Here is a 23,652-nt window from a genome sequence, read left to right on the forward strand (position 1 = left end):
GGCGCTTGCAGTACGATTATTGAAAAACCACCTCCAGTACATGACTTAAAAGAGGACTCTGAAAAATGAAGGCTTTTTGGGGAAACCGTAATTGCATCTAAAAATGAAATACAGTTAAAGGATCAGGTGGAAAGCCACCCTTTGGTTACTGGCTGAATAGGGCTGGAGAAGAACTTGATTTCCCAATAGGCATCAGCCGCCAACATTCTTTTTTTAACAACTCAGTTGATAGTGACTGACCAAACTATTGGAAAAGTCAACGCTGCCATTTTATGGCAAATTTGAATTTCTTCAATTTAGTCATCTCGCATGGCCAAGCTGCTTTCTCTCAGCTGGCGAGAGAGGAGTCTGTTGTAGCTATTATTGCCGTGTCAAGTTAGTCCTTCCTTTTGGTATATGTCTGTTATACATCGATTGTCAGGGTGCATTGCGTTTATAAACTCTTAAAGATAAATCAAAACAAAACCCAGGACCCATCCCTCGTTTCCTCCACCACTCCATGCACTCCTCTTCCGCTGCGGGTACCACCACCGCAGTTTCCTGCTCAGTTTCCACCTGGTCAGCCTCCATCTGCTGGGTACACTGTCCCCCCTCCAGGAAATCCCCCAGCTCCTGCAAGCATGTCATCAGCTTGGCTACCAACAGCAGTACCAACGGCTCATGCAAATACCATCCCAACGACACAAGCACCTCCTTTATACAATCACAGGATCATTTAGGTTGGAAAAGACCTTTAAGAGCATCGAGTCCGACCGCAAACCTAACACTGCCAAGTCCACCACTAAACCCTGTCCCCAAGTGCCACATCTGCGCCTCTTTTCACTACCTCCAGGGATGGTGACTCAACCACTTCCCTGGGCAGCCTGTTCCAGTGCTTGATAACCCTTTCGGTGAAGACAATTTTTCCTAGTATTCAATGTAAACCTCCCCTGGTGCAACTTGAGGCCGTGTCCTCTTGTCCTATCACTTGTTATGTGGGAAAAGTGACCAACACCCACCTGGCTACAACCTCCTTTCAGGTAGTTGTTGAGAGCGATGAGGTCTCTCCTGAGCCTCCTTTGCTCCAGACTAAACAAATCCCGTTCCCTCAGCCGCTCCTCGTAGAACTTGCTCTCCAGACCCTTCATCAGCTTTGTTGCTCTTCTTTGGATGCGCTCCAGCACCTCAATGTCTTTCTTGTAGTGAGGGGCCGAATCCTGAACACAGTATTCGAGGTGCGGCCTCAGCAGTGCCGAGTGCAGGGGGACGATCGCTTCCCTAGTCCTGCTGGCCACTCTGTTTCTGATACAAGCCAGGAGGCTCTTGGCCTCCCTTATCTAGGGAGGAGTTTTACAGAGAACAACGGAGACTTAAAGAGGAGTAAGTGTTTGGCTCAATCAAGTTGCATTGGGTTTCATTTTTGTATTTCAATGGTGTATCGGACTGCAGTTACACTGAAGTGCATGTGACATAAGCAAAAATGACACAGTGTTTTTTCCACCATGCTTTTGCGTTGCAGATGGTAAACATCTAAAACTAAACCAAGACAAACGTCATTCTAACACTTTCCCTAAAACTTGTAGGAATGCTGAACTGTTTTTGCTTAAATTGGATGTTCACCTTCTGCATTTGCATGCAGTATACATTTTCTCATATGGGCCGTGTTTTGTTTCTTGGTGTCTGCCTGTAAGAAAGGTCAAACTCTAATTGTAATAAAGGTCAAACTTGTTTTAACAGGGAAGAGAAAAAGTCCAAGCCTGAGGAGTTTACAGATGATTTTGCTAAGGAGCTGATGGAATATAAAAAGATTCAAGAGGAGCGCAGGCGCTCGTTTTCCAGGTAACTGCTTTGCACATCTGTAATGGGGAAGCAGACTGTCGAGAAAAATCGGGAGGAGTTCCACTCCACCCCTCTATTGTTAGGTGGACTGGATGAGTCAAGGGATTAGCAGTGATAGGAGTTTCATATTCCTAGAGGAGTGATAGGAGGCTCATATTCCTAGAGGAATGGCATTGAGTCATAGTGCAAGAGGCTGAGCTCAGAAGCTTTTAGATAGGACTTTTCTTGAAATGTGGTCACTATCCTTGGTTAGAGCCAGAGGTACGTGCAAGATATTGCTAGGACGTCTGGCTAGAAGTGTTGATTAAATAGTCCTGTACGTAGGATTGCAGTACAAGTATTTTGCATCCTGTACAATTTGCCAAATAAGTAGTGAAGGTAAATAGACTAAGCTGGCATTTTAAAATGGAGTTTTACTCTCTTCAGGCTAAATGGCATTTTCTTGATGTTTGATAGTGCACTGTAGCCACTAAGACTTGCTCTTTTTGCATCTTACTGCAGCAAAAATGAGTTGCACCCCATGTCGTTGCGGAGTAGTGAAAAATGTGCGTGTTCACGTACCAGTAGAGGCCAGGATACACCACCTGAAACCAATCAATAGCTGTGGGAGTTTCATGTGCTAGAAGGGAGTGGAAATAGCCTTACCCTTCCTGTTTGTTTTCACACTACCAAAGCAGCAGCTCTTCTGTCTTGTAAGCAGAACCTTTTACACGTGATCAAGATCTTCAGTTTGCAGGAGCATTATGGCAACAGCTGAAAGAAGCTTTGACATAAGCATATGGAGAGGGAGAAGAAAACCAAACCAAATTTGGGAAGGAAAAAAATGGGAAGAGTGACTGTTTTGAATTAACTTCATTTATGTTTCTTGTGGTTTTTTTTAAGGTCCAAGTCTCCCTATAGGGCTTCATCTCCTAAGAAAGGCAGTATCAGAAAACGAGCTGAAGCTTCCCAAGGGAAGGCAGAGAGAGATTGTGAAAAATCTCCGCAAATGGAACCACCTGTGAAAAAAGTGAAGGGGCAGTCGCCAAAGACAGGCAGTGTCAAAACATCTTCCTCTTAAAAGGATGTTTACTGTTTTTCATATGTTTTGTTAATTTTGCGTTAATTTAACTAAGACAATGTTCGCAGAGGATTTTAATTAGCTGTAAGTTATGGACATTTCAGGGGGGGGTGCAAGAGCCAAAATAGAAGCGTTTCTGGAACATGGACAATTGCATGGCTGTTTTTTCTCTTTGTTTACTAGCATGTGCATAAACACAACTCACATGTTCATAAATAGAGTTCTCATTCTTTTAGACTCGTGTGTTCCCTGGCACCTCTGCATTACATTTCTAAGTAGCATCTTACCATAACCTAACACAGATGTCTCAAAAAAAAAAAAGAAAAAAAAAAGGAAGAGTCCTGGAGTGGGAGGGAAGACTTCGTGTTCGTTCATAGTAATTAAAGTAAATGAAAGACAAAAGACAAGGCAAAAACATTTCCCTCTGGTTTGCTCTGACTTTACCTGCTTTGGGTTGTGGGTAGCCGCAGGGATGCTGCTGTCCTGTTTTAGAAAACCACTGTAATTTAAATGTGGCACTCCAGCAGTGAGATTAGCCTTTTCCTCCTATTTCGCCTCCCCTTTCCCACTTGCTTTGTGTTCGTTGCTGTTTAGTCTTCTGTTTGAAATGGGAGTTAATACATTGACTGTCGAGTCTGGGGTTTTACGTTTGTTTGTTGCTTGGGCTTTTTTTTCCCAATTCTTCTGCAGTATTATCTTGGGGTTGTATACAAGTTTCATGGAGCTGTTGTTTCAACGTGACTGACTGGAGGGACTGGCAGGATGTAATTCCATGGAAATTTAAAGGAAAAAACAAAAGACCCACGAATGTTGGATCACTGGAAGATGGTTGTTGCGCAAACGTTCTAAATAGCACATTAATTATCTATTTGCTGCTTTTGGTAACCGTTCAGTAGAAAGGAGTGCTATCACCTCCTCGAAGAAATGAGACTGTTGCCTGCAGGCCAGAGAATAACTGCTTCCCGAAAAAATACAAGAACTCACTATTAGTTTATTAACTGTTATGTTTCAGTTACTGGTCAATACTGGACTGTTTAACGCAAGACTCCAATTGAGAGTTTTCCTAATTTCTTGTTGGCTTCTGAAAAAACACAAAATGATAGTGGTAAAAACATAGGCCTGTCTTTCCCACATGTAAAAAAGAGTGGCATACGGTGCATGAAGCTTCAAAGTACTTGATCAGGCTTCCTTTTTAACAGAACTGGGTGCAAAATGTTCTGAAAAGACGGAAGGGTGGGTCTTATGGTAAGACTTGCAATGGAAAGAAGGTGTCTGTTTCCAGATCTGGGTGCTCCTCTCCAAAGGCACATCTTCAAGAACTGTTGAGCTGGTAATACAGAAATGTTGTATGTGCTTTCCTAAATATATGGAGAAGGAAGGATTAACTGGAGTGAGGAATCCTCTTCTGCATGTAGGTATTTTTCCCCCCCCCGAGACTGCTAAAACTGCTCCCTTGAATTCTTCCACCACATGAGGGAATAAAGGACAGGAGCTTTTTCCAAGGAGGGGTTTTAATCTCTCTGCTGATCGATTTAGTGGCCTCTTGAGGAGAGCTGTCCAGTTTACACGGTGAAATGTTCTTCTACGTTTTTGAACAACTTCAGACATAATGAGCAGCGATGTGTCTTTCTGATGATGTTTTACTAGTGTAAGCTTAACTGCTGCTGCTTGTGGCGTAATGTAATTCAATATACTGGAAAAAGAGCAAGACAAGAGTTACGCTTTTTACTTGTGGAAAAACTGCCCTTCAGCATTCGTTCTCACTAAACACTGCAGTCCATTACTAACCAGTGGCCTGAGGACTTCATTCCTGCAAGCTGTTCCAGTAGGTAGCTGGGAGGGAGGAGTGTGGTTGCAGTGGAGAAAACTATTACAGGATTGTGCTCTGAATCCATGTTTACATCATCATTAGAAATGGGCTTTGGTCTGATAGCAAGGAGAATAATACTAAGTTTTCACAATTCCCAAACAAACTGGGATAGTATGGCCTGTGGTCTAATAAAATACAAGAAACCCGTTTTCTCAGTCTTTATGGGCTACTCTGTCGTGGTAAACACCTTCATTTCAATAACTTCAGCAGTTTATTTTTTTCTAGGCAAAGTGGTGGGTTACTTTAATGGCTGATGTTTGGGATTGGTGTTTTTATTTGGGTTTTGTGGGGTACAGTGATTTTGGCATTTTTAAACTTACTGGCAGGAGGGGCAGAGTTCATGTTTCAGGGCTGATATACCCGTGCTTTATTTTGACAGGCAACTATACTGTGTTCATAAAGTACAGCCCTGTGCATTTATAAATGATGAGATATTAACTGATTAATTTATAAACTACACTGAAAAACAGTTTCCTGTAGTGATGCTTCCTTTTCAAATAAACTGAAATATTTTTTTAAATGCTTTTTTAGCAGCAAATTGACAGCTTCCTTACCCCTTCGACTTTTAAGAACTTGTGAGCATTTGACAAGGGTCCCTCTCTGAGATACTGCGGAACAATAAGTTGATCTCAAGCGGGTTTGGTTATTTTAGTTTCTTCTCACTAACCACATAGGCACTCTTAAGCTGCAATAGGTTTGGACTTTGTTTTGAACAAGTACAAATTACACTAGGTTGGAAATGCCTCTTTCAAGGACACTCAGAGGATACAGTGCAGACTTTCAGGCTACAGTAGAGGTTAACTCTTGCTCTGTTTTGACCGTAGAACTTGAATCTGTGTTTACAATTTTGTGAACAGAGTGAAGCTCCTTCCCTGACTGCACACGTTCCCACCCACCCGGCTGTCACCAGTCCCAGTTAGGGCACAGAGAAACACCCGTGTTTCATGCACGTGCCTGCACAGAAACCCTCGCAGAGGGAAAAAATTCCCTTGGGTATCAAATACAGAAATCGCACTGAAAACCTTGTCCTCTGCTAGAGGACATATCCATAAGTCTCAAAAGGGGGGGAATCGCTGTGAATGGAACCACATTATAGCAACGGAATTCAGGTATCCCTGAGGACGGGGACGGAGACTCACCCTGGTCGCTGGGATACGCGTCCTGGCGAAGACAACGGTGCTGTGCGAGGGCCTTCGAGTGGGCAGCGACACGCGGAAACGAACTTCACAACACACAGAGTTATAAAGCAGGCATGTTTATGGCGGCGCCGGGTGCAAGGGGATTTCTCCTCCTAACATGCACACCGGGTTAAAATCACGACAGGTATTTAAGACAGTTAACAAAGTTAGTTACGCCTCCTGGTTCTACCCCTTAATTAACTCTTGGTTAATACTTTTCTTACTTCATCTTAAAGTTACAGTTCTCTTTTAATTCGCCACGCATGCTCAGAGAGTAGGGGGCTTAATTGGGTTGGGGCTTTTCTAACCAGGAGGTGTGTTCCTTAGCATTAGAATGAGATTATAATGAGACGAGTTAACTCTAGGGCACTATTTGGGCAGTCCATTGTATTTTTCTACTATTCGTCCTTGCGCTAATCGTTATTGCTAGTTAGCAGAGAGTCGGTGAGACAGTCTTTACCTCTAATATTTCTAAGTGCCAAGCACACTTGTTACGAAGTATCTTCTTTACATTCTTCTCTCTTACTTTTAACCCTTGTTTTTCAACATGTCCTGTAACAGCAACAACCTACTGAGTGTGTGGGATGGCGTGTGGGGACGTGGGAGTTACTGTGGAGAAGGAGTCTGGGATTTCATCAAGACTGGGATCCCAAACTAACCTCAGTTAGTGATTTTAAGAGTAAAAAATGGGCCCCTCGGAGGAGATTTTAGGTGCAAGTACAGGTCCCCCTCAGTGTAACGAGTGACATTAAAATGAAGACAGGCGCAGACGGACTTTGGTGTGAGCGACCAGTCAGGGACTGCGATGTGATTCTGTCTTTGTCGCTGTTCCGTACGAAGGACCCCGCGTGTGTCCCAGGGGTGCGCTGGGTGATGGGCAGTGCCCGGCACCGCGCTCTGCAGAGCGGCGATACAGACCGAGGTCTCGGCTCCCGGTGCTGACGGGCGTTGTGCACAGCGGGCGAAGAGCCCCGGTGTAGGGACAGGGACCGCACCCGCAGCCCGCCCGGCCCCGCCGCCTCCCGCGGCCCCCACCCGCGCCCCCGCCCGCCCCTTCTCCCCCGCGGGTCTGTCCCCGCAGCAGCTGCAGCGGGATCGCGCTGCTGCCCGTCCCCAGCGTGCGGGGCAGGGCTGCGCACACGGAGCCCGAGGGGTCCCGTCCCGCGGGCAGAGCCCGGCGGAGACCTGCGCGGGGGACGGGCGGGAGCGGCGGCAGCAGGAAAACGCTCCCGAGCCGGTTCCCTCCCGGGGCCAGCCCGGGCCGGGCTTCCCGAGCGGGGCGCGCCCCCGGGAGCGGGGCGAGCCCTGGCGCGGCTGGCTACCGAGCCCGGCTGGCTACCGAGCCCGGCGGCGGGGCCGGGCCGGCCGGCAGCGCCGAGCACCGGGCGCAGTCTGCCGCGGGTGCGGCCGAGGGCCGGCGCGGGCTTCGTCCCGGCCGGCACCGTGCGCCTCCGGGGAGCGCCGGGACGGCGGCAGCCGGCTCGGCCCCTCGGCCTCGGCGTCCTTGTCGCCGCCCGGGACACGGGGACCCCCGGGGCGCTCCCCGGCCCTTCGCTCCCCGGCCCCCGGCAGCTTCCCGCCCCTCCACCGCCGGAGCGGGGCAGGACGCGGAGCTGCAGCGCCCGGTGCGCGGTGCCGAGGGGCCGGTTCCTGCCCGCCATCGCCTGCGGCGGAAGGAACGGCACCGCGCCCGCGGGCAGCGCTGCCCGCCCCGCCCGCCCCTGCCGCTGCGTCCCGGCCGGGGGGGGCTCGGCTCGGCTCGGCGGGACTCGGCTCGGCTCGGCTCGGCGGGACTCGGCGGGGCGGGTCTGGGCCGGGCCCGGTGCCGGAGCCCCCGCCCAGGCGAACCGGCCCGGGCGCTGCCCACGCAGGAGCTCTCCTCGGGCGGGTCCCGGGACACCCCTGCCGAGCTCCGCCGAACCCCCCTCGCTGGGCGGCAGCCGGCGGGACCGAGAGACCCCGGCGGGCGCAGGGCAGAGGCGCGGCGGTCCCGGCCCGCCCCTCCCCTCCCCTCCCGGGACAGAGGGGTCCGCAGCGGCTGTCCCGGGGCTGCTGCCCCACGCCCACCCGTGCGGCGGCACCGAAGCGGGTGGAAGAGGCATCCGGCTGCCGAACCCAAACGCGCCCCCCCGCAGGAGCTCCGGGACCGAGGGGGCCCTGGCCGGGGACGCCCGGCTGGCTCCAGCCCCGGGACGCGGAGCAGCTCCCACGGGAGACGGTGCCACCGCCGCCGCCGAGCCCCGCTGCGGGGAGCGGGGTGGGGAGCGTCCCGCCGGCGACCCCCCACGTCCCGGGTGGGCAGCACGCGCGCGCACCCGCGTGTGCATTTGTTTTTCCTCCTTTCGCAGCAGTTTGGAATAACGGGGCCGCGGGCGGGGGACGGCGGCGGGGCGGGCGCGGCCGGGGTGCAATTTCTCCTTAATAATGTCATAATCCCGATTGTTTGCAGTAAAACACATTATCATTAAATTGCCATGACGGCTCTGCTCCGCTCTGAATTGCATTGGGATTTCAAGCGGAAAAAACCTCCAAGTCCAATAATCACAAAAAAGCTCCCAAAAAGGCAAAGTGTCCATTGGAAATGCTGAGAAACACTTCAGTAACACCTGAATATATTCCCTGTTTTCACTGTGAGACTCCAGCTCTGAAGGGGGGAAGCAGAATACAGAGATCCGGTAATACCACACTATACCATCTTTTATTCGCGAGAGCGCAGTGTAATACGCAGCAAGCTGCAAATACGGTGTTCTTCACTTACAGCAGCTGAAAGCATTTAATTCCCATTTTTCTATCCGTTGCTGGGTTGGGGTTGTTTTTTCCCCCTGCTTTGAGCTGTATTAAGCAACTTGGCTTACCTGGAGGTGCACGGCGCTTGTGTTCTAGCTTGTGCTGCGCGTTCTTCCTGCAAAGAAGAAACCAGTAAAAGCTCAGCTCGCCACCGTGCTCCACACTTCACAAGCTCTGAACTCCTCGGTGTTCTCTGGATGATTCCCGTTTCTTTTTAAAATAAAATTCTGTGACCAGTGCCTGACCACAGTCTCTCAGCTCAGGGTGGAATGGAGGGTGGGAAAAACCACCGGATTAAAGAAGAGTTCCTAAAGAAGAGAGTAAGAGTTCCTGCACACGAGTGCCTGGATAACAAGGGATCTAATCGCTGGGATCAACCTCTGGTGAAGCTCCGGCGGAGCTGGGTACGGGGAAGGGAGTTAAAGCTGTGCATTAAAGGCAGGGGAGGAGGGGTGACCCAGCACGCACCTTCACGCCCCACTCCCCTCCCGGCCAAGGGACCGGATTCGCCCCTCGCCAAGCTCTGCCGCCGCGGCAGGGGTGGGTCTGGCCCCAGGGACGGTGCTTTACCTCCCGCTGTACGGGCGGCTGCTCCTTCGCCTTTGGAGCCGCCGGTCGTCCCCGGGGAAACCCCGGCAGGGCCCCGCGGGAGGCGGCAGCGCGGGCGCCCGCTCGCCCCGTCTGCGCTCCGCGCTCGGCCCCCGGCGCTGCAGACCCGGGGGGGCGGCGGGGGGGAGCTGCCGGCTGCCGGCTGCCCTCCCGGCGCTTCCCCCCGGGCCGCGGAACCCCTCGCGGGGGGGTCCGCAGACTGCCCTCCCGCAGGCCGGGCGCTCCCGAGCGACTCCCGCCGGCCCCGACGAGGGGAGCTTTTAACCCTTATTTTTCAACATGTCCTGTAACAGTCCCCCCTTTTCTTTCCCGTAAGCAAATTCCGTTGCTTTTAAAAGTGGTTCGTTATGTTTGATCATTATTTTTAATAATAATAATAACAACAATAACAATAACAATAACAATAACAATAACAATAACAATAACAATAACAATAATAATAAGTTTCATCATTATTTTAATAACCGGTCCAATAAGTTCCTTTAGTTTACACCAAAGGATAAGATTTACTATTGTTAATGTTGTCGTAGCTATTAGTAACACCAATATCGGGTGGGTCATTATGTTTAAGATTTTAGTAGCTGACAGGGAATAACCCCTAAACACATCCCATCTGCATCATGATGGACAGTAATTAAAGTCTTTCTTCCACTTTCTTCAACTTGTTTTAACAACCTTTTTAAATTTTCATGATGTAATAGTTTTCTTATTAGAGTGAGATTCATTCCAATAGGGGTGGGCTGTCTATCCTGAATCAATGTATAATTAAATTGTAGCAATTGATAAGTAGTAACAGGAGCAGTGTAGTTAAAATCACATCCTGTAAGACTAACAAAGTTGCAAATGCAAATATTTGAATGGTTTCTCATGTCCACCATTTGATCATCTACTTGTGCAAAATCACATTGAGTTCTCAGACAAACACATCCCATACCCCTGTAAATTATGATGGTTCTTAGGGTCTCGTTGGGATGCACCTCAAAGTGACAAACATTTTGTTCAGTGTCAAGACAAATATCTTGCCCTTTGATGGTGTTTCCTTCACAAACAAATCCTTGCTGGTCTCGTACGACACAGGCCTCGACATCAGTAGTTTGCCACTTATTCCTGTTTTTCATAGCCCGTACCCTATGTTCTGGGTGATAAAGTACAGTTCCATGGTAATTTAATCCTAGCGCAACAATCGGGTATATGTTATGTACTAAAGCTTTGTATATTGTTAGTACAAAAGCTGTTGTTATGTTAGCTATGTTGTTAGTAGGGTCAAAGGTAAAATTAACCAAATGCCACCACGATTGGAATCTCCTTTCAAATTCCGTTGCGTTATTCCAAATCACCTTTCGGATTTCTTTTGGTAGGATTCCGTCTCCACCTTCCCTAATGATTGCAGCTGCTATTGTCTGTAACCATAATTGAGCTTGGATACAACTGAGTGCTGTAGAAGCATTAGTCTGAGCCACGTCTAATGCATTTATAATTAGTTCACTGTCCTTTTCATGAAGCTTATCCCACTGTGGTAACACATTTCCTGTAAGCCATTGACCGGTTCCTAAAGTTAGGAGGGAAGACCTTAAAGGGTTCTATATTTTGTTCAGATCACTGGTCACCGTGGTGAGTTTGTTCCTTATTATCTCAGTATCTGTACTACTTAAAACTCCCAGTTTTAGAGGAGGCAGGGCCCCCCTTCTCTCCAGCACCTCAAGCCGGGGGTTCTTCCGCAGCCGCTCCCCAGCCCCGCGTCTGCTCCGCCCGCCCCGCTCCGCTCCGTGCCGGAGAAGACCTTTCCCAGACGCCTTTCCTGCTGCCGCCGCTCCCGCCCGTCCCCCGCGCAGGTCTCCGCCGGGCTCTGCCCGCGGGACGGGACCCCTCGGGCTCCGTGTGCGCAGCCCTGCCCCGCACGCTGGGGACGGGCAGCAGCGCGATCCCGCTGCAGCTGCTGCGGGGACAGACCCGCGGGGGAGAAGGGGCGGGCGGGGGCGCGGGTGGGGGCCGCGGGAGGCGGCGGGGCCGGGCGGGCTGCGGGTGCGGTCCCTGTCCCTACACCGGGGCTCTTCGCCCGCTGTGCGCAACGCCCGTCAGCACCGGGAGCCAAGACCTCGGTCTGTATCGCCGCTCTGCAGAGCGCGGTGCCGGGCACTGCCCATCACCCAGCGCACCCCTGGGACACACGCGGGGTCCTTCGTACGGAACAGCGACAAAGACAGAATCACATCGCAGTCCCTGACTGGTCGCTCACACCAAAGTCCGTCTGCGCCTGTCTTCATTTTAATGTCACTCGTTACACTGAGGGGGACCTGTACTTGCACCTAAAATCTCCTCCGAGGGGCCCATTTTTTACTCTTAAAATCACTAACTGAGGTTAGTTTGGGATCCCAGTCTTGATGAAATCCCAGACTCCTTCTCCACAGTAACTCCCACGTCCCCACACGCCATCCCACACACTCAGTAGGTTGTTGCTGTTACAGGACATGTTGAAAAACAAGGGTTAAAAGTAAGAGAGAAGAATGTAAAGAAGATACTTCGTAACAAGTGTGCTTGGCACTTAGAAATATTAGAGGTAAAGACTGTCTCACCGACTCTCTGCTAACTAGCAATAACGATTAGCGCAAGGACGAATAGTAGAAAAATACAATGGACTGCCCAAATAGTGCCCTAGAGTTAACTCGTCTCATTATAATCTCATTCTAATGCCAAGGAACACACCTCCTGGTTAGAAAAGCCCCAACCCAATTAAGCCCCCTACTCTCTGAGCATGCGTGGCGAATTAAAAGAGAACTGTAACTTTAAGATGAAGTAAGAAAAGTATTAACCAAGAGTTAATTAAGGGGTAGAACCAGGAGGCGTAACTAACTTTGTTAACTGTCTTAAATACCTGTCGTGATTTTAACCCGGTGTGCATGTTAGGAGGAGAAATCCCCTTGCACCCGGCGCCGCCATAAACATGCCTGCTTTATAACTCTCTGTCAGTTGTGAAGTTCGTTTCTGTGTGTCGCTGCCCACTCGAAGGCCCTCGCACAGCACCGTTGTCTTCGCCAGGACGCGTATCCCAGCGACCAGGGTGAGTCTCCGTCCCCGTCCTCAGGGATACCTGAATTCCGTTGCTATAATGTGGTTCCATTCACAGCGATTCCCCCCCTTTTGAGACTTATGGATATGTCCTCTAGCAGAGGACAAGGTTTTCAGTGCGATTTCTGTATTTGATACCCAAGGGAATTTTTTCCCTCTGCGAGGGTTTCTGTGCAGGCACGTGCATGAAACACGGGTGTTTCTCTGTGCCCTAACTGGGACTGGTGACAGCCGGGTGGGTGGGAACGTGTGCAGTCAGGGAAGGAGCTTCACTCTGTTCACAAAATTGTAAACACAGATTCAAGTTCTACGGTCAAAACAGAGCAAGAGTTAACCTCTACTGTAGCCTGAAAGTCTGCACTGTATCCTCTGAGTGTCCTTGAAAGAGGCATTTCCAACCTAGTGTAATTTGTACTTGTTCAAAACAAAGTCCAAACCTATTGCAGCTTAAGAGTGCCTATGTGGTTAGTGAGAAGAAACTAAAATAACCAAACCCGCTTGAGATCAACTTATTGTTCCGCAGTATCTCAGAGAGGGACCCTTGTCAAATGCTCACAAGTTCTTAAAAGTCGAAGGGGTAAGGAAGCTGTCAATTTGCTGCTAAAAAAGCATTTAAAAAAATATTTCAGTTTATTTGAGAAGGAAGCATCACTACAGGAAACTGTTTTTCAGTGTAGTTTATAAATTAATCAGTTAATATCTCATCATTTATAAATGCACAGGGCTGTACTTTATGAACACAGTATAGTTGCCTGTCAAAATAAAGCACGGGTATATCAGCCCTGAAACATGAACTCTGCCCCTCCTGCCAGTAAGTTTAAAAATGCCAAAATCACTGTACCCCACAAAACCCAAATAAAAACACCAATCCCAAACATCAGCCATTAAAGTAACCCACCACTTTGCCTAGAAAAAAATAAACTGCTGAAGTTATTGAAATGAAGGTGTTTACCACGACAGAGTAGCCCATAAAGACTGAGAAAACGGGTTTCTTGTATTTTATTAGACCACAGGCCATACTATCCCAGTTTGTTTGGGAATTGTGAAAACTTAGTATTATTCTCCTTGCTATCAGACCAAAGCCCATTTCTAATGATGATGTAAACATGGATTCAGAGCACAATCCTGTAATAGTTTTCTCCACTGCAGCCACACTCCTCCCTCCCAGCTACCTACTGGAACAGCTTGCAGGAATGAAGCCCTCAGGCCACTGGTTAGTAATGGACTGCAGTGTTTAGTGAGAGCGAATGCTGAAGGGCAGTTTTTCCACAAGTAAAAAGCGTAACTCTTGTCTTGCTCTTTTTCCAGTATATTGAATTACATTACGCCACAAGCAGCAGCAGTTAAGCTTACACTAGTAAAACATCATCAGAAAGACACATCGCTGCTCATTATGTCTGAAGTTGTTCAAAAACGTAGAAGAACATTTCACCGTGTAAACTGGACAGCTCTCCTCAAGAGGCCACTAAATCGATCAGCAGAGAGATTAAAACCCCTCCTTGGAAAAAGCTCCTGTCCTTTATTCCCTCATGTGGTGGAAGAATTTAAGGGAGCAGTTTTAGCAGTCTCGGGGGGGGGGAAAATACCTACATGCAGAAGAGGATTCCTCACTCCAGTTAATCCTTCCTTCTCCATATATTTAGGAAAGCACATACAACATTTCTGTATTACCAGCTCAACAGTTCTTGAAGATGTGCCTTTGGAGAGGAGCACCCAGATCTGGAAACAGACACCTTCTTTCCATTGCAAGTCTTACCATAAGACCCACCCTTCCGTCTTTTCAGAACATTTTGCACCCAGTTCTGTTAAAAAGGAAGCCTGATCAAGTACTTTGAAGCTTCATGCACCGTATGCCACTCTTTTTTACATGTGGGAAAGACAGGCCTATGTTTTTACCACTATCATTTTGTGTTTTTTCAGAAGCCAACAAGAAATTAGGAAAACTCTCAATTGGAGTCTTGCGTTAAACAGTCCAGTATTGACCAGTAACTGAAACATAACAGTTAATAAACTAATAGTGAGTTCTTGTATTTTTTCGGGAAGCAGTTATTCTCTGGCCTGCAGGCAACAGTCTCATTTCTTCGAGGAGGTGATAGCACTCCTTTCTACTGAACGGTTACCAAAAGCAGCAAATAGATAATTAATGTTATATTTAGAATGTTTGCGCAACAACCATCTTCCAGTGATCCAACATTCGTGGGTCTTTTGTTTTTTCCTTTAAATTTCCATGGAATTACATCCTGCCAGTCCCTCCAGTCAGTCACGTTGAAACAACAGCTCCATGAAACTTGTATATAACCCCAAGATAATACTGCAGAAGAATTGGGAAAAAAAAGCCCAAGCAACAAACAAACGTAAAACCCCAGACTCGACAGTCAATGTATTAACTCCCATTTCAAACAGAAGACTAAACAGCAACGAACACAAAGCAAGTGGGAAAGGGGAGGCAAAATAGGAGGAAAAGGCTAATCTCACTGCTGGAGTGCCACATTTAAATTACAGTGGTTTTCTAAAACAGGACAGCAGCATCCCTGTGGCTACCCACAACCCAAAGCAGGTAAAGTCAGAGCAAACCAGAGGGAAATGTTTTTGTCTTGTCTTTTGTCTTTCATTTACTTTAGTTACTATGAACGAACACGAAGTCTTCCCTCCCACTCCAGGACTCTTCCTTTTTTTTTCTTTTTTTTTTTTGAGACATCTGTGTTAGGTTATGGTAAGATGCTACTTAGAAATGTAATGCAGAGGTGCCAGGGAACACACGAGTCTAAAAGAATGAGAACTCTATTTATGAACATGTGAGTTGTGTTTATGCACATGCTAGTAAACAAAGAGAAAAAACAGCCATGCAATTGTCCATGTTCCAGAAACGCTTCTATTTTGGCTCTTGCAACCCCCCCTGAAATGTCCATAACCTACAGCTAATTAAAATCCTCTGCGAACATTGTCTTAGTTAAATTAACGCAAAATTAACAAAACATATGAAAAACAGTAAACATCCTTTTAAGAGGAAGATGTTTTGACACTGCCTGTCTTTGGCGACTGCCCCTTCACTTTTTTCACAGGTGGTTCCATTCGCGGAGATTTTTCACAATCTCTCTCTGCCTTCCCTTGGGAAGCTTCAGCTCGTTTTCTGATACTGCCTTTCTTAGGAGATGAAGCCCTATAGGGAGACTTGGACCTTAAAAAAAACCACAAGAAACATAAATGAAGTTAATTCAAAACAGTCACTCTTCCCATTTTTTTCCTTCCCAAATTTGGTTTGGTTTTCTTCTCCCTCTCCATATGCTTATGTCAAAGCTTCTTTCAGCTGTTGCCATAATGCTCCTGCAAACTGAAGATCTTGATCACATGTAAAAGGTTCTGCTTACAAGACAGAAGAGCTGCTGCTTTGGTAGTGTGAAAACAAACAGGAAGGGTAAGGCTATTTCCACTCCCTTCTAGCACATGAAACTCCCACAGCTATTGATTGGTTTCAGGTGGTGTATCCTGGCCTCTACTGGTACGTGAACACGCACATTTTTCACTACTCCGCAACGACATGGGGTGCAACTCATTTTTGCTGCAGTAAGATGCAAAAAGAGCAAGTCTTAGTGGCTACAGTGCACTATCAAACATCAAGAAAACGCCATTTAGCCTGAAGAGAGTAAAACTCCATTTTAAAATGCCAGCTTAGTCTATTTACCTTCACTACTTATTTGGCAAATTGTACAGGATGCAAAATACTTGTACTGCAATCCTACGTACAGGACTATTTAATCAACACTTCTAGCCAGACGTCCTAGCAATATCTTGCACTTACCTCTGGCTCTAACCAAGGATAGTGACCGCATTTTAAGAAAAGTCCTATCTAAAAGCTTCTGAGCTCAGCCTCTTGCACTATGACTCAATGCCATTCCTCTAGGAATATGAGCCTCCTATCACTCCTCTAGGAATATGAAACTCCTATCACTGCTAATCCCTTGACTCATCCAGTCCACCTAACAATAGAGGGGTGGAGTGGAACGCCTCCCGATTTTTCTCGACAGTCTGCTTCCCCATTACAGATGTGCAAAGCAGTTACCTGGAAAACGAGCGCCTGCGCTCCTCTTGAATCTTTTTATATTCCATCAGCTCCTTAGCAAAATCATCTGTAAACTCCTCAGGCTTGGACTTTTTCTCTTCCCTGTTAAAACAAGTTTGACCTTTATTACAATTAGAGTTTGACCTTTCTTACAGGCAGACACCAAGAAACAAAACACGGCCCATATGAGAAAATGTATACTGCATGCAAATGCAGAAGGTGAACATCCAATTTAAGCAAAAACAGTTTAGCATTCCTACAAGTTTTAGGGAAAGTGTTAGAATGACATTTGTCTTGGTTTAGTTTTAGATGTTTACCATCTGCAACGCAAAAGCATGGTGGAAAAAACACTGTGTCATTTTTGCTTATGTCACATGCACTTCAGTGTAACTGCAGTCCGATACACCGTTGAAATACAAAAATGAAACCCAATGCAACTTGATTGAGCCAAACACTTACTCCTCTTTAAGTCTCCGTTGTTCTCTGTAAAACTCCTCCCTGGATAAGGGAGGCCAAGAGCCTCCTGGCTTGTATCAGAAACAGAGTGGCCAGCAGGACTAGGGAAGCGACCGTCCCCCTGCACTCGGCACTGCTGAGGCCGCACCTCGAATACTGTGTTCAGGATTCGGCCCCTCACTACAAGACAGACATTGAGGTGCTGGAGCGCATCCAAAGAAGAGCAACAAAGCTGATGAAGGGTCTGGAGAGCAAGTTCTACGAGGAGCGGCTGAGGGAACGGGATTTGTTTAGTCTGGAGCAAAGGAGGCTCAGGAGAGACCTCATTGCTCTCAACAACTACCTGAAAGGAGGTTGTAGCCAGGTGGGTGTTGGTCTCTTTTCCCACGTAACAAGTGATAGGACAAGAGGACACGGCCTCAAGTTGCACCAGGGGAGGTTTACATTGAATACTAGGAAAAATTGTCTTCACCGAAAGGGTTATCAAGCACTGGAACAGGCTGCCCAGGGAAGTGGTTGAGTCACCATTCCTGGAGGTAGTGAAAAGAGGCGCAGATGTGGCACTTGGGGACAGGGTTTAGTGGTGGACTTGGCAGTGTTAGGTTTGCGGTCGGACTCGATGCTCTTAAAGGTCTTTTCCAACCTAAATGATCCTGTGATTGTATAAAGGAGGTGCTTGTGTCATTGGGATGGTATTTGCATGAGCCGTTGGTACTGCTGTTGGTAGCCAAGCTGATGACATGCTCGCAGGAGCTGGGGGATTTCCTGGAGGGGGGACAGTGTACCCAGCAGATGGAGGCTGACCAGGTGGAAACTGAGCAGGAAACTGCGGTGGTGGTACCCGCAGCGGAAGAGGAGTGCATGGAGTGGTGGAGGAAACGAGGGATGGGTCCTGGGTTTTGTTTTGATTTATCTTTAAGAGTTTATAAACGCAATGCACCCTGACAATCGATGTATAACAGACATATACCAAAAGGAAGGACTAACTTGACACGGCAATAATAGCTACAATAGACTCCTCTCTCGCCAGCTGAGAGAAAGCAGCTTGGCCATGCGAGATGACTAAATTGAAGAAATTCAAATTTGCCATAAAATGGCAGCGTTGACTTTTCCAATAGTTTGGTCAGTCACTATCAACTGAGTTGTTAAAAAAAGAATGTTGGCGGCTGATGCCTATTGGGAAATCAAGTTCTTCTCCAGCCCTATTCAGCCAGTAACCAAAGGGTGGCTTTCCACCTGATCCTTTAACTGTATTTCATTTTTAGATGCAATTACGGTTTCCCCAAAAAGCCTTCATTTTTCAGAGTCCTCTTTTAAGTCATGTACTGGAGGTGGTTTTTCAATAATCTTACTGCAAGCGCCGATCCCCTTTGTTAATGCCAATTCAAATGAAGCCATTTAAAAATTCATTACCCTTTGTGTTCTCCACAGCAGTCTGTGCATACTTATTTCATTATAAATCAGCTGTTGTGTAAGTTATGTGTTACCGCCTCATTTAACAGGTTACAAGTAGTAAGATACTGAATGTCTGCGGAATACTTACAGTTCCCAGCCTGGTCTACCACCTGCTGAGTGAGTTGTACTGGCTCTCATTGGATGACCTTTTGGAGTGGGGAGAGGAAAAAGCAAAAAATCCCATTCAGTTTCTCTGAAGATAGCTTCTTCAAAGAAATTCTGCAGTTACAGATACTTGCCAGTTGTGGGTATGGATTGTCCTCGGGGGCCCAGAAGACTTGGTAACGCAGGTTGTCCGGGAACCCGACAGCCCTTGTGAATCAATGCAAAGAGTTGGAAAATAAGCTCTACTAAAATACAAGAATGACTGCGTGTGTTGAGATACAACTTCCCTTCTCTTCCAACAAACTGCTGACTGCCAGAGGGGAAGATTCAGAAAGTTCAGCAGCACTCACCAGAGCAGCAGGAGATATAACAGTCATGAGCGGTGGTGGAGGTGGCGGCAGTGGCGGCTGCTGTGGCTGTTGAATCTGCTGACGGAGCCTTTTTGTGTAGCCAGTTCCATTTTTGAAGTTGTTCACAGCCTAGAGGCAGAAAAACATTGACAGAAAGGTAGTATGAAACTTCAGTAGACAGACGGAGAAAAGCCTGCACAGAGTAAAATTCCTTGCGTCCTTGCTTGGTAAATGCTACCAATCCTAAAATAAATCAGCATACAGATACATGAACACATCACATTAAACCCTGATACTAATGATTGGTAACTCAGAGTATCTGTTTTTTAAAGTACTTCTTTGTAAACCCCAAACTTGAAAGTGAGGCAATCATGTCAAACAAAAGGGTGACCTGAATTTGCCAGATTGTCTCTAGAGTTGTAAGCTTCTGTGACAACAGATAATGTATTTGAGCAGTAAATTGAGCCTCATTCAATTCAGCCTTGCTTAAGGAGATGGAAATTCTTATTTTCTTCCCTTTCCGCTTTTTACAGAGACTTTTCCTACGAACAGTTTACGTAACAGTCATCAGGTTACCTTGCGTAGGAACTGGTTGGCAATTAAAGAATCAGGAGAAACATCTGTCTGATGACACGTTGGGCATGTATGTTCCTCAGAGTCCAGTAACACTGTTCTAATACCTGTGAATCATTAGAATCGTCAAAATAGTTTTCAGCCAAATTGAGGAAATTTTGGGGGGTTCTAATCAATTATAAAAACACGCATATGATTAATGGGTGAATATGGTCTTGAATTGGAGGAACATGAAGCTCTAAATGTTCAATTGTGCAAAAGATTTCTAGTATGCAGCAAATGACTCTACAGTTTTGATATTTCACTACTGTAACATTTGAAGATGTCTTGATGTTTCGACTAGCCTTTTTCGCACTACCTAGTACAGTGAGAAGTCACCAACATCAATGTTCATGAATAAAACACATCTTAAAAAGCCATTAGTAGGTTTGAGTTGGGAAGGTTTTAAGCAACTCTCCTGCGGAGAAGAATGTGGATTAAATGCCTAACCATCCATTTGTGGCAGACCACAGCAAGTCACCGGAGCTGGCTATATAATTTTGTATGAGAGAACAGGCTGTGGACAAACCAAATGCACTCGGTGTCTAACACTGTAATCACCTGCACAATTCTGCACTCTTCTCACGCTCGTTCTTCTGCACGTAAAGAGGATTTAACTAGAGACGCAGAAAGGGAAAAAAGCTCTCTGCCTTTTTTTTTCCTTTCCATGAGAAGAGTCCTTTCCTATCCAGGGTATTGTGGCGAACGAGTGGTTTAGGCCACTTAAAGAATCACCGTCAAGGGTATTGGCAAAAGGGATTTTAATAGAAGTTTATGAAAAGGTGACTGATGAGAATTCATTGGCAAGGTTCACTCTATTACTTACTAACACATAGAAAGGAAAATGGAATTAGAATCAAATCAGAATGATTTCTACAGAGAGACGGGAGAAACAAAAGGGTAAAGAGGACCCTCCCGTTGAGTCACAAGGTTCAGAATGCACCCCCTTGCTTTCTAAACTCCTGCTCAGAGAGGAGTTTAAGTGCGGCTGAATCCAGACTTAGTCTCAGACTTGGTCAATGGTTCATGTCTAAAGGATTCTATGTATTTAGCAGCAATCTAAGGTTCGTTCACAGTTTAAGGCGGATCACAAGATTTTAGCAGCACTTCATCATTGATGAGTCTAACGTTTGCACAGTGAGTTAATAGAATTTACTACAATCACAACAGTGACTTGATTACAGATTTGAAATGGTAATATTTATACTGTACTTGTTATCGGGTATTCAAATTGATTCACACACTCACGCACACAGTCACAAATAGAGAGTGAGAGATGTACAAAAGTACCTGTTAAAAATTCCCCTCGAGTTCTATGAAATATTCACTTGTCAGCATTTCTCAACGGGCGAGGGTTGAGCCTCCAGGAGGAGAGGGTTTCAGCCCATGTCCCGTCGCCAGCTTTCGGCGGCAGTCCTCTGAATTTCGCAAACTGGAGAGTTTGCGAACTCCGAGAGGCGTCCCACTTGGAGGGAGATGCTGTTTGCTGCCCACTGCAGTCCAGGAGAGCTCAAAGGGCCTCACTTGGGACTGCTGTTTAAAGGTTTGCAAGATGATTGGCTTTAGTCACTAGCAAAATGATGGAATTTGGGTAACCGTGGTGTCATTCCACTTGGGCTACGATCCTGATAAGGAATGTCCAGGGCTGTCAGGGAGTGACTGATTATTCCATTGTTCCCGCTCCCGCTACCAGCCTCGGTCAGGTAACAGCAGTGCTTGGTACGGTCAGAGTGGCCCATGACGGGGTTGGGGGGAGCCATGCACTACCGCAGGTATACTTAAGTATTAAATGGAACTGGGAACAAAGTCATTTCATTATCGCCTCTTTCTGCTTTGAGAAGATCAGACATGATGTTTTGAATTAACAAACATGGGAGTAACACTTACACTCGTCACAAAAACTGTTTCCACAGCAGGGAATAACAGCGGCATCAGTCATTATATCTTTACAAATGACACATGACAGCTCCTCTGGAAGAGGATCATCTGAGAGGGCGGAGGAGGAGAAAGAGGAGGAGGAAGAGGGCTCCTCTGGTAGAAAGGGAGGCTTTTCCTTCTTTCCTCTAGCATAAGCTTCCCTGGAGGGGGGGTGGGGAAGAAAAAAAAAAGAAAACAGTTAGAGGTGGGTAAAGGAAAACTTTTCTGAGCTTTGGATTTAATCCAAGGAAGATAACAGATGGAATTCTCCTCACTCTACATTTGCCTTCTAAAACGTAGGCATTTAGTTTAAACTACTTTCCTCGAGCCACCACACTAGAAGAGGGAGGGAGGGACAATTTTCCTTCTGCAGAACTCTGCCATTCATTGGATCAAGTAAGACATTAGCTCAGACTAGACAACTCATTTTTGACAGCTAGAAAGCAGGTGAAATGAATCTCACCTCTCTTTGCCAGAGGGTAAATGTAAATTGCAGGCTCAGGAGAAAGTTAGTCTCCGAGTAATTACGTTTTATAAAGGGAAGAAGTCTGTGTTACAGCTTCTACAAAAGGAGATCCATGACAGAAAACCAGAAATGCTACCAAGTGTGTTTTCAAACAGCCCCTCTTGTCAGCACACAGTAGTACGCTGGCCAACTTGGTTGCGCTGCCACTCAAACATTCACGCATGGTTTCTCTCGCTCACTTTTTGGTCAGTCCAATTAATGCCATACTTACGCATTAATCGTTGGGATTGCATATTTTCCCCTGCTTGTCAGCATAGCACCCTTTGTATTGGGATCTTCCACCTCCATCATGAAACTCCTTGGAATTCCGGTGCTCATTTTAATTCTGGGAACAGACTCAAAATTTTTGTCCTGTTCAGAAAAGAAATGCAGACATACCTCATCTTAAGACCCACATGTAAAATGGCATTTCAATGATTATTTGAAGCAGCAAAAGCCTGTAATCCTCTCCTGTTGCCTAGCGTAAGGGTTGCTCGACTAAAAGACTGATTTTCCTAAATGAATATAGCCAAGACGTTCCAAAGGCTTGAGCAGCATTTTGAACTCAATCGACATTCTTTGGCTCATCTTCAGGTTCCTTAAGGGTGAAATATCCCTCAGCTCACCATCCATTCAGAGAAGAGACACAAACCCGCTGCTCCTCCACAGCGCAATTCAGAGTGAGAGCTTAATTTGGTGCTCTGAATCAGTCACTGGAGAAACTTACATTCACCACCTAGACAGGAAGGTTGAATTCATAGCTCAAGCACATACATTCCGTGACTAACATTAAATGGCATGAATACTCACCCAGAGACTTGTGTAATTAACACAGGCAAATATTCAATAGATGGGGTCAACAGAAACCGCCTATTCTTAGACAAAATACTACAAACTGTGAACTGCCATTAAAGAGAGTTAAAAGCATAAAAATTTCCCCTAATATTGCAATATATAAAAATATGCATGAAAGTTCACAGAGAAAGCTCTATGCACACATTTAATGTCTATGACCTCGAAAAAAGAAAATTTCACATTTGTGATTCCAGGTTTCCCTTGAATTTTGAAGGGCTTTGCAAAATTGCCACATAACCTCTATATTTCACCCCAAGAGAAACAATTCTTCCTAGGAGCGTTCATGGACTCGTTACCTAACTGCCAAGATAAAAAAATGAAAAACTAAGTCACACCACAAGTCCCCCACAATCTTACCCCAGTTGTTGGGCAGTTCTTCCTATAGTGGCCCGGTTTTCCGCAACGAAAGCAAGTATATGATGGTGGAGGCGGAGCCAAGGGTTTCTTCATGTAACTAAAAGGTTTTGGGGAAAAAAAGAACAAGGTATGCGTGTGTCTCTCGTGTTGAAACAAACATCTCTACAATTTTTCCATCAGCTTCAAAGGACAGGTTTGACATTATCAACACTTACTTGATTGGATCATACGCACAGCAAGACTGCATCATCATAGCTTTTATTTTCTCTTCTTCAGAAGCATTGGCTTCAGCCAGATCGGCGGTCTGTCGAAGAGGTAATTATTGGACACACACGTTAGAAACACATTTAAGCCCACGCAGCCAAAGACACCACCACTCACCCAGTCCTGTAAAGAGCAGCACAACGCTAGCTGAGGTTGCATGAAAACAGCTGCATATAGAAAATATAGCTGCCCTGAAGACGTTCTGGGGAGTCCTGATGCCATTCCGTGCTGTTTATGTGCCTCTTAACCTACTTGAAAAGAGCATTCTTGGGCACTCAAAAGCTTAGGCTCTGTTTGGACCTTATGTAAAGACCTCTGTAAGCAATCC

At 46.6% G+C, this 23,652-nt stretch overlaps 1 protein-coding gene across 1 annotated transcript in view; it reads right to left on the reverse strand.

Annotated features, from left to right (window-relative positions):
- Positions 1–1,788: 1,788 nt before the first annotated feature.
- The window catches only part of LOC132320730 (E3 ubiquitin-protein ligase RBBP6-like), a 33,561-nt gene continuing 11,697 nt past the window's right edge, over positions 1,789–23,652 (reverse strand). The window contains exon 4 of the mRNA XM_059834020.1: positions 1,789–1,835. Within this exon, the coding sequence (XP_059690003.1) occupies positions 1,789–1,835 (47 nt within the window). The remainder of the gene's footprint in view (positions 1,836–23,652) is intronic.

This window comes from Gavia stellata, chromosome Z (genome assembly GCF_030936135.1).
Source record: "Gavia stellata isolate bGavSte3 chromosome Z, bGavSte3.hap2, whole genome shotgun sequence".
NCBI lineage: Eukaryota > Metazoa > Chordata > Aves > Gaviiformes > Gaviidae > Gavia > Gavia stellata.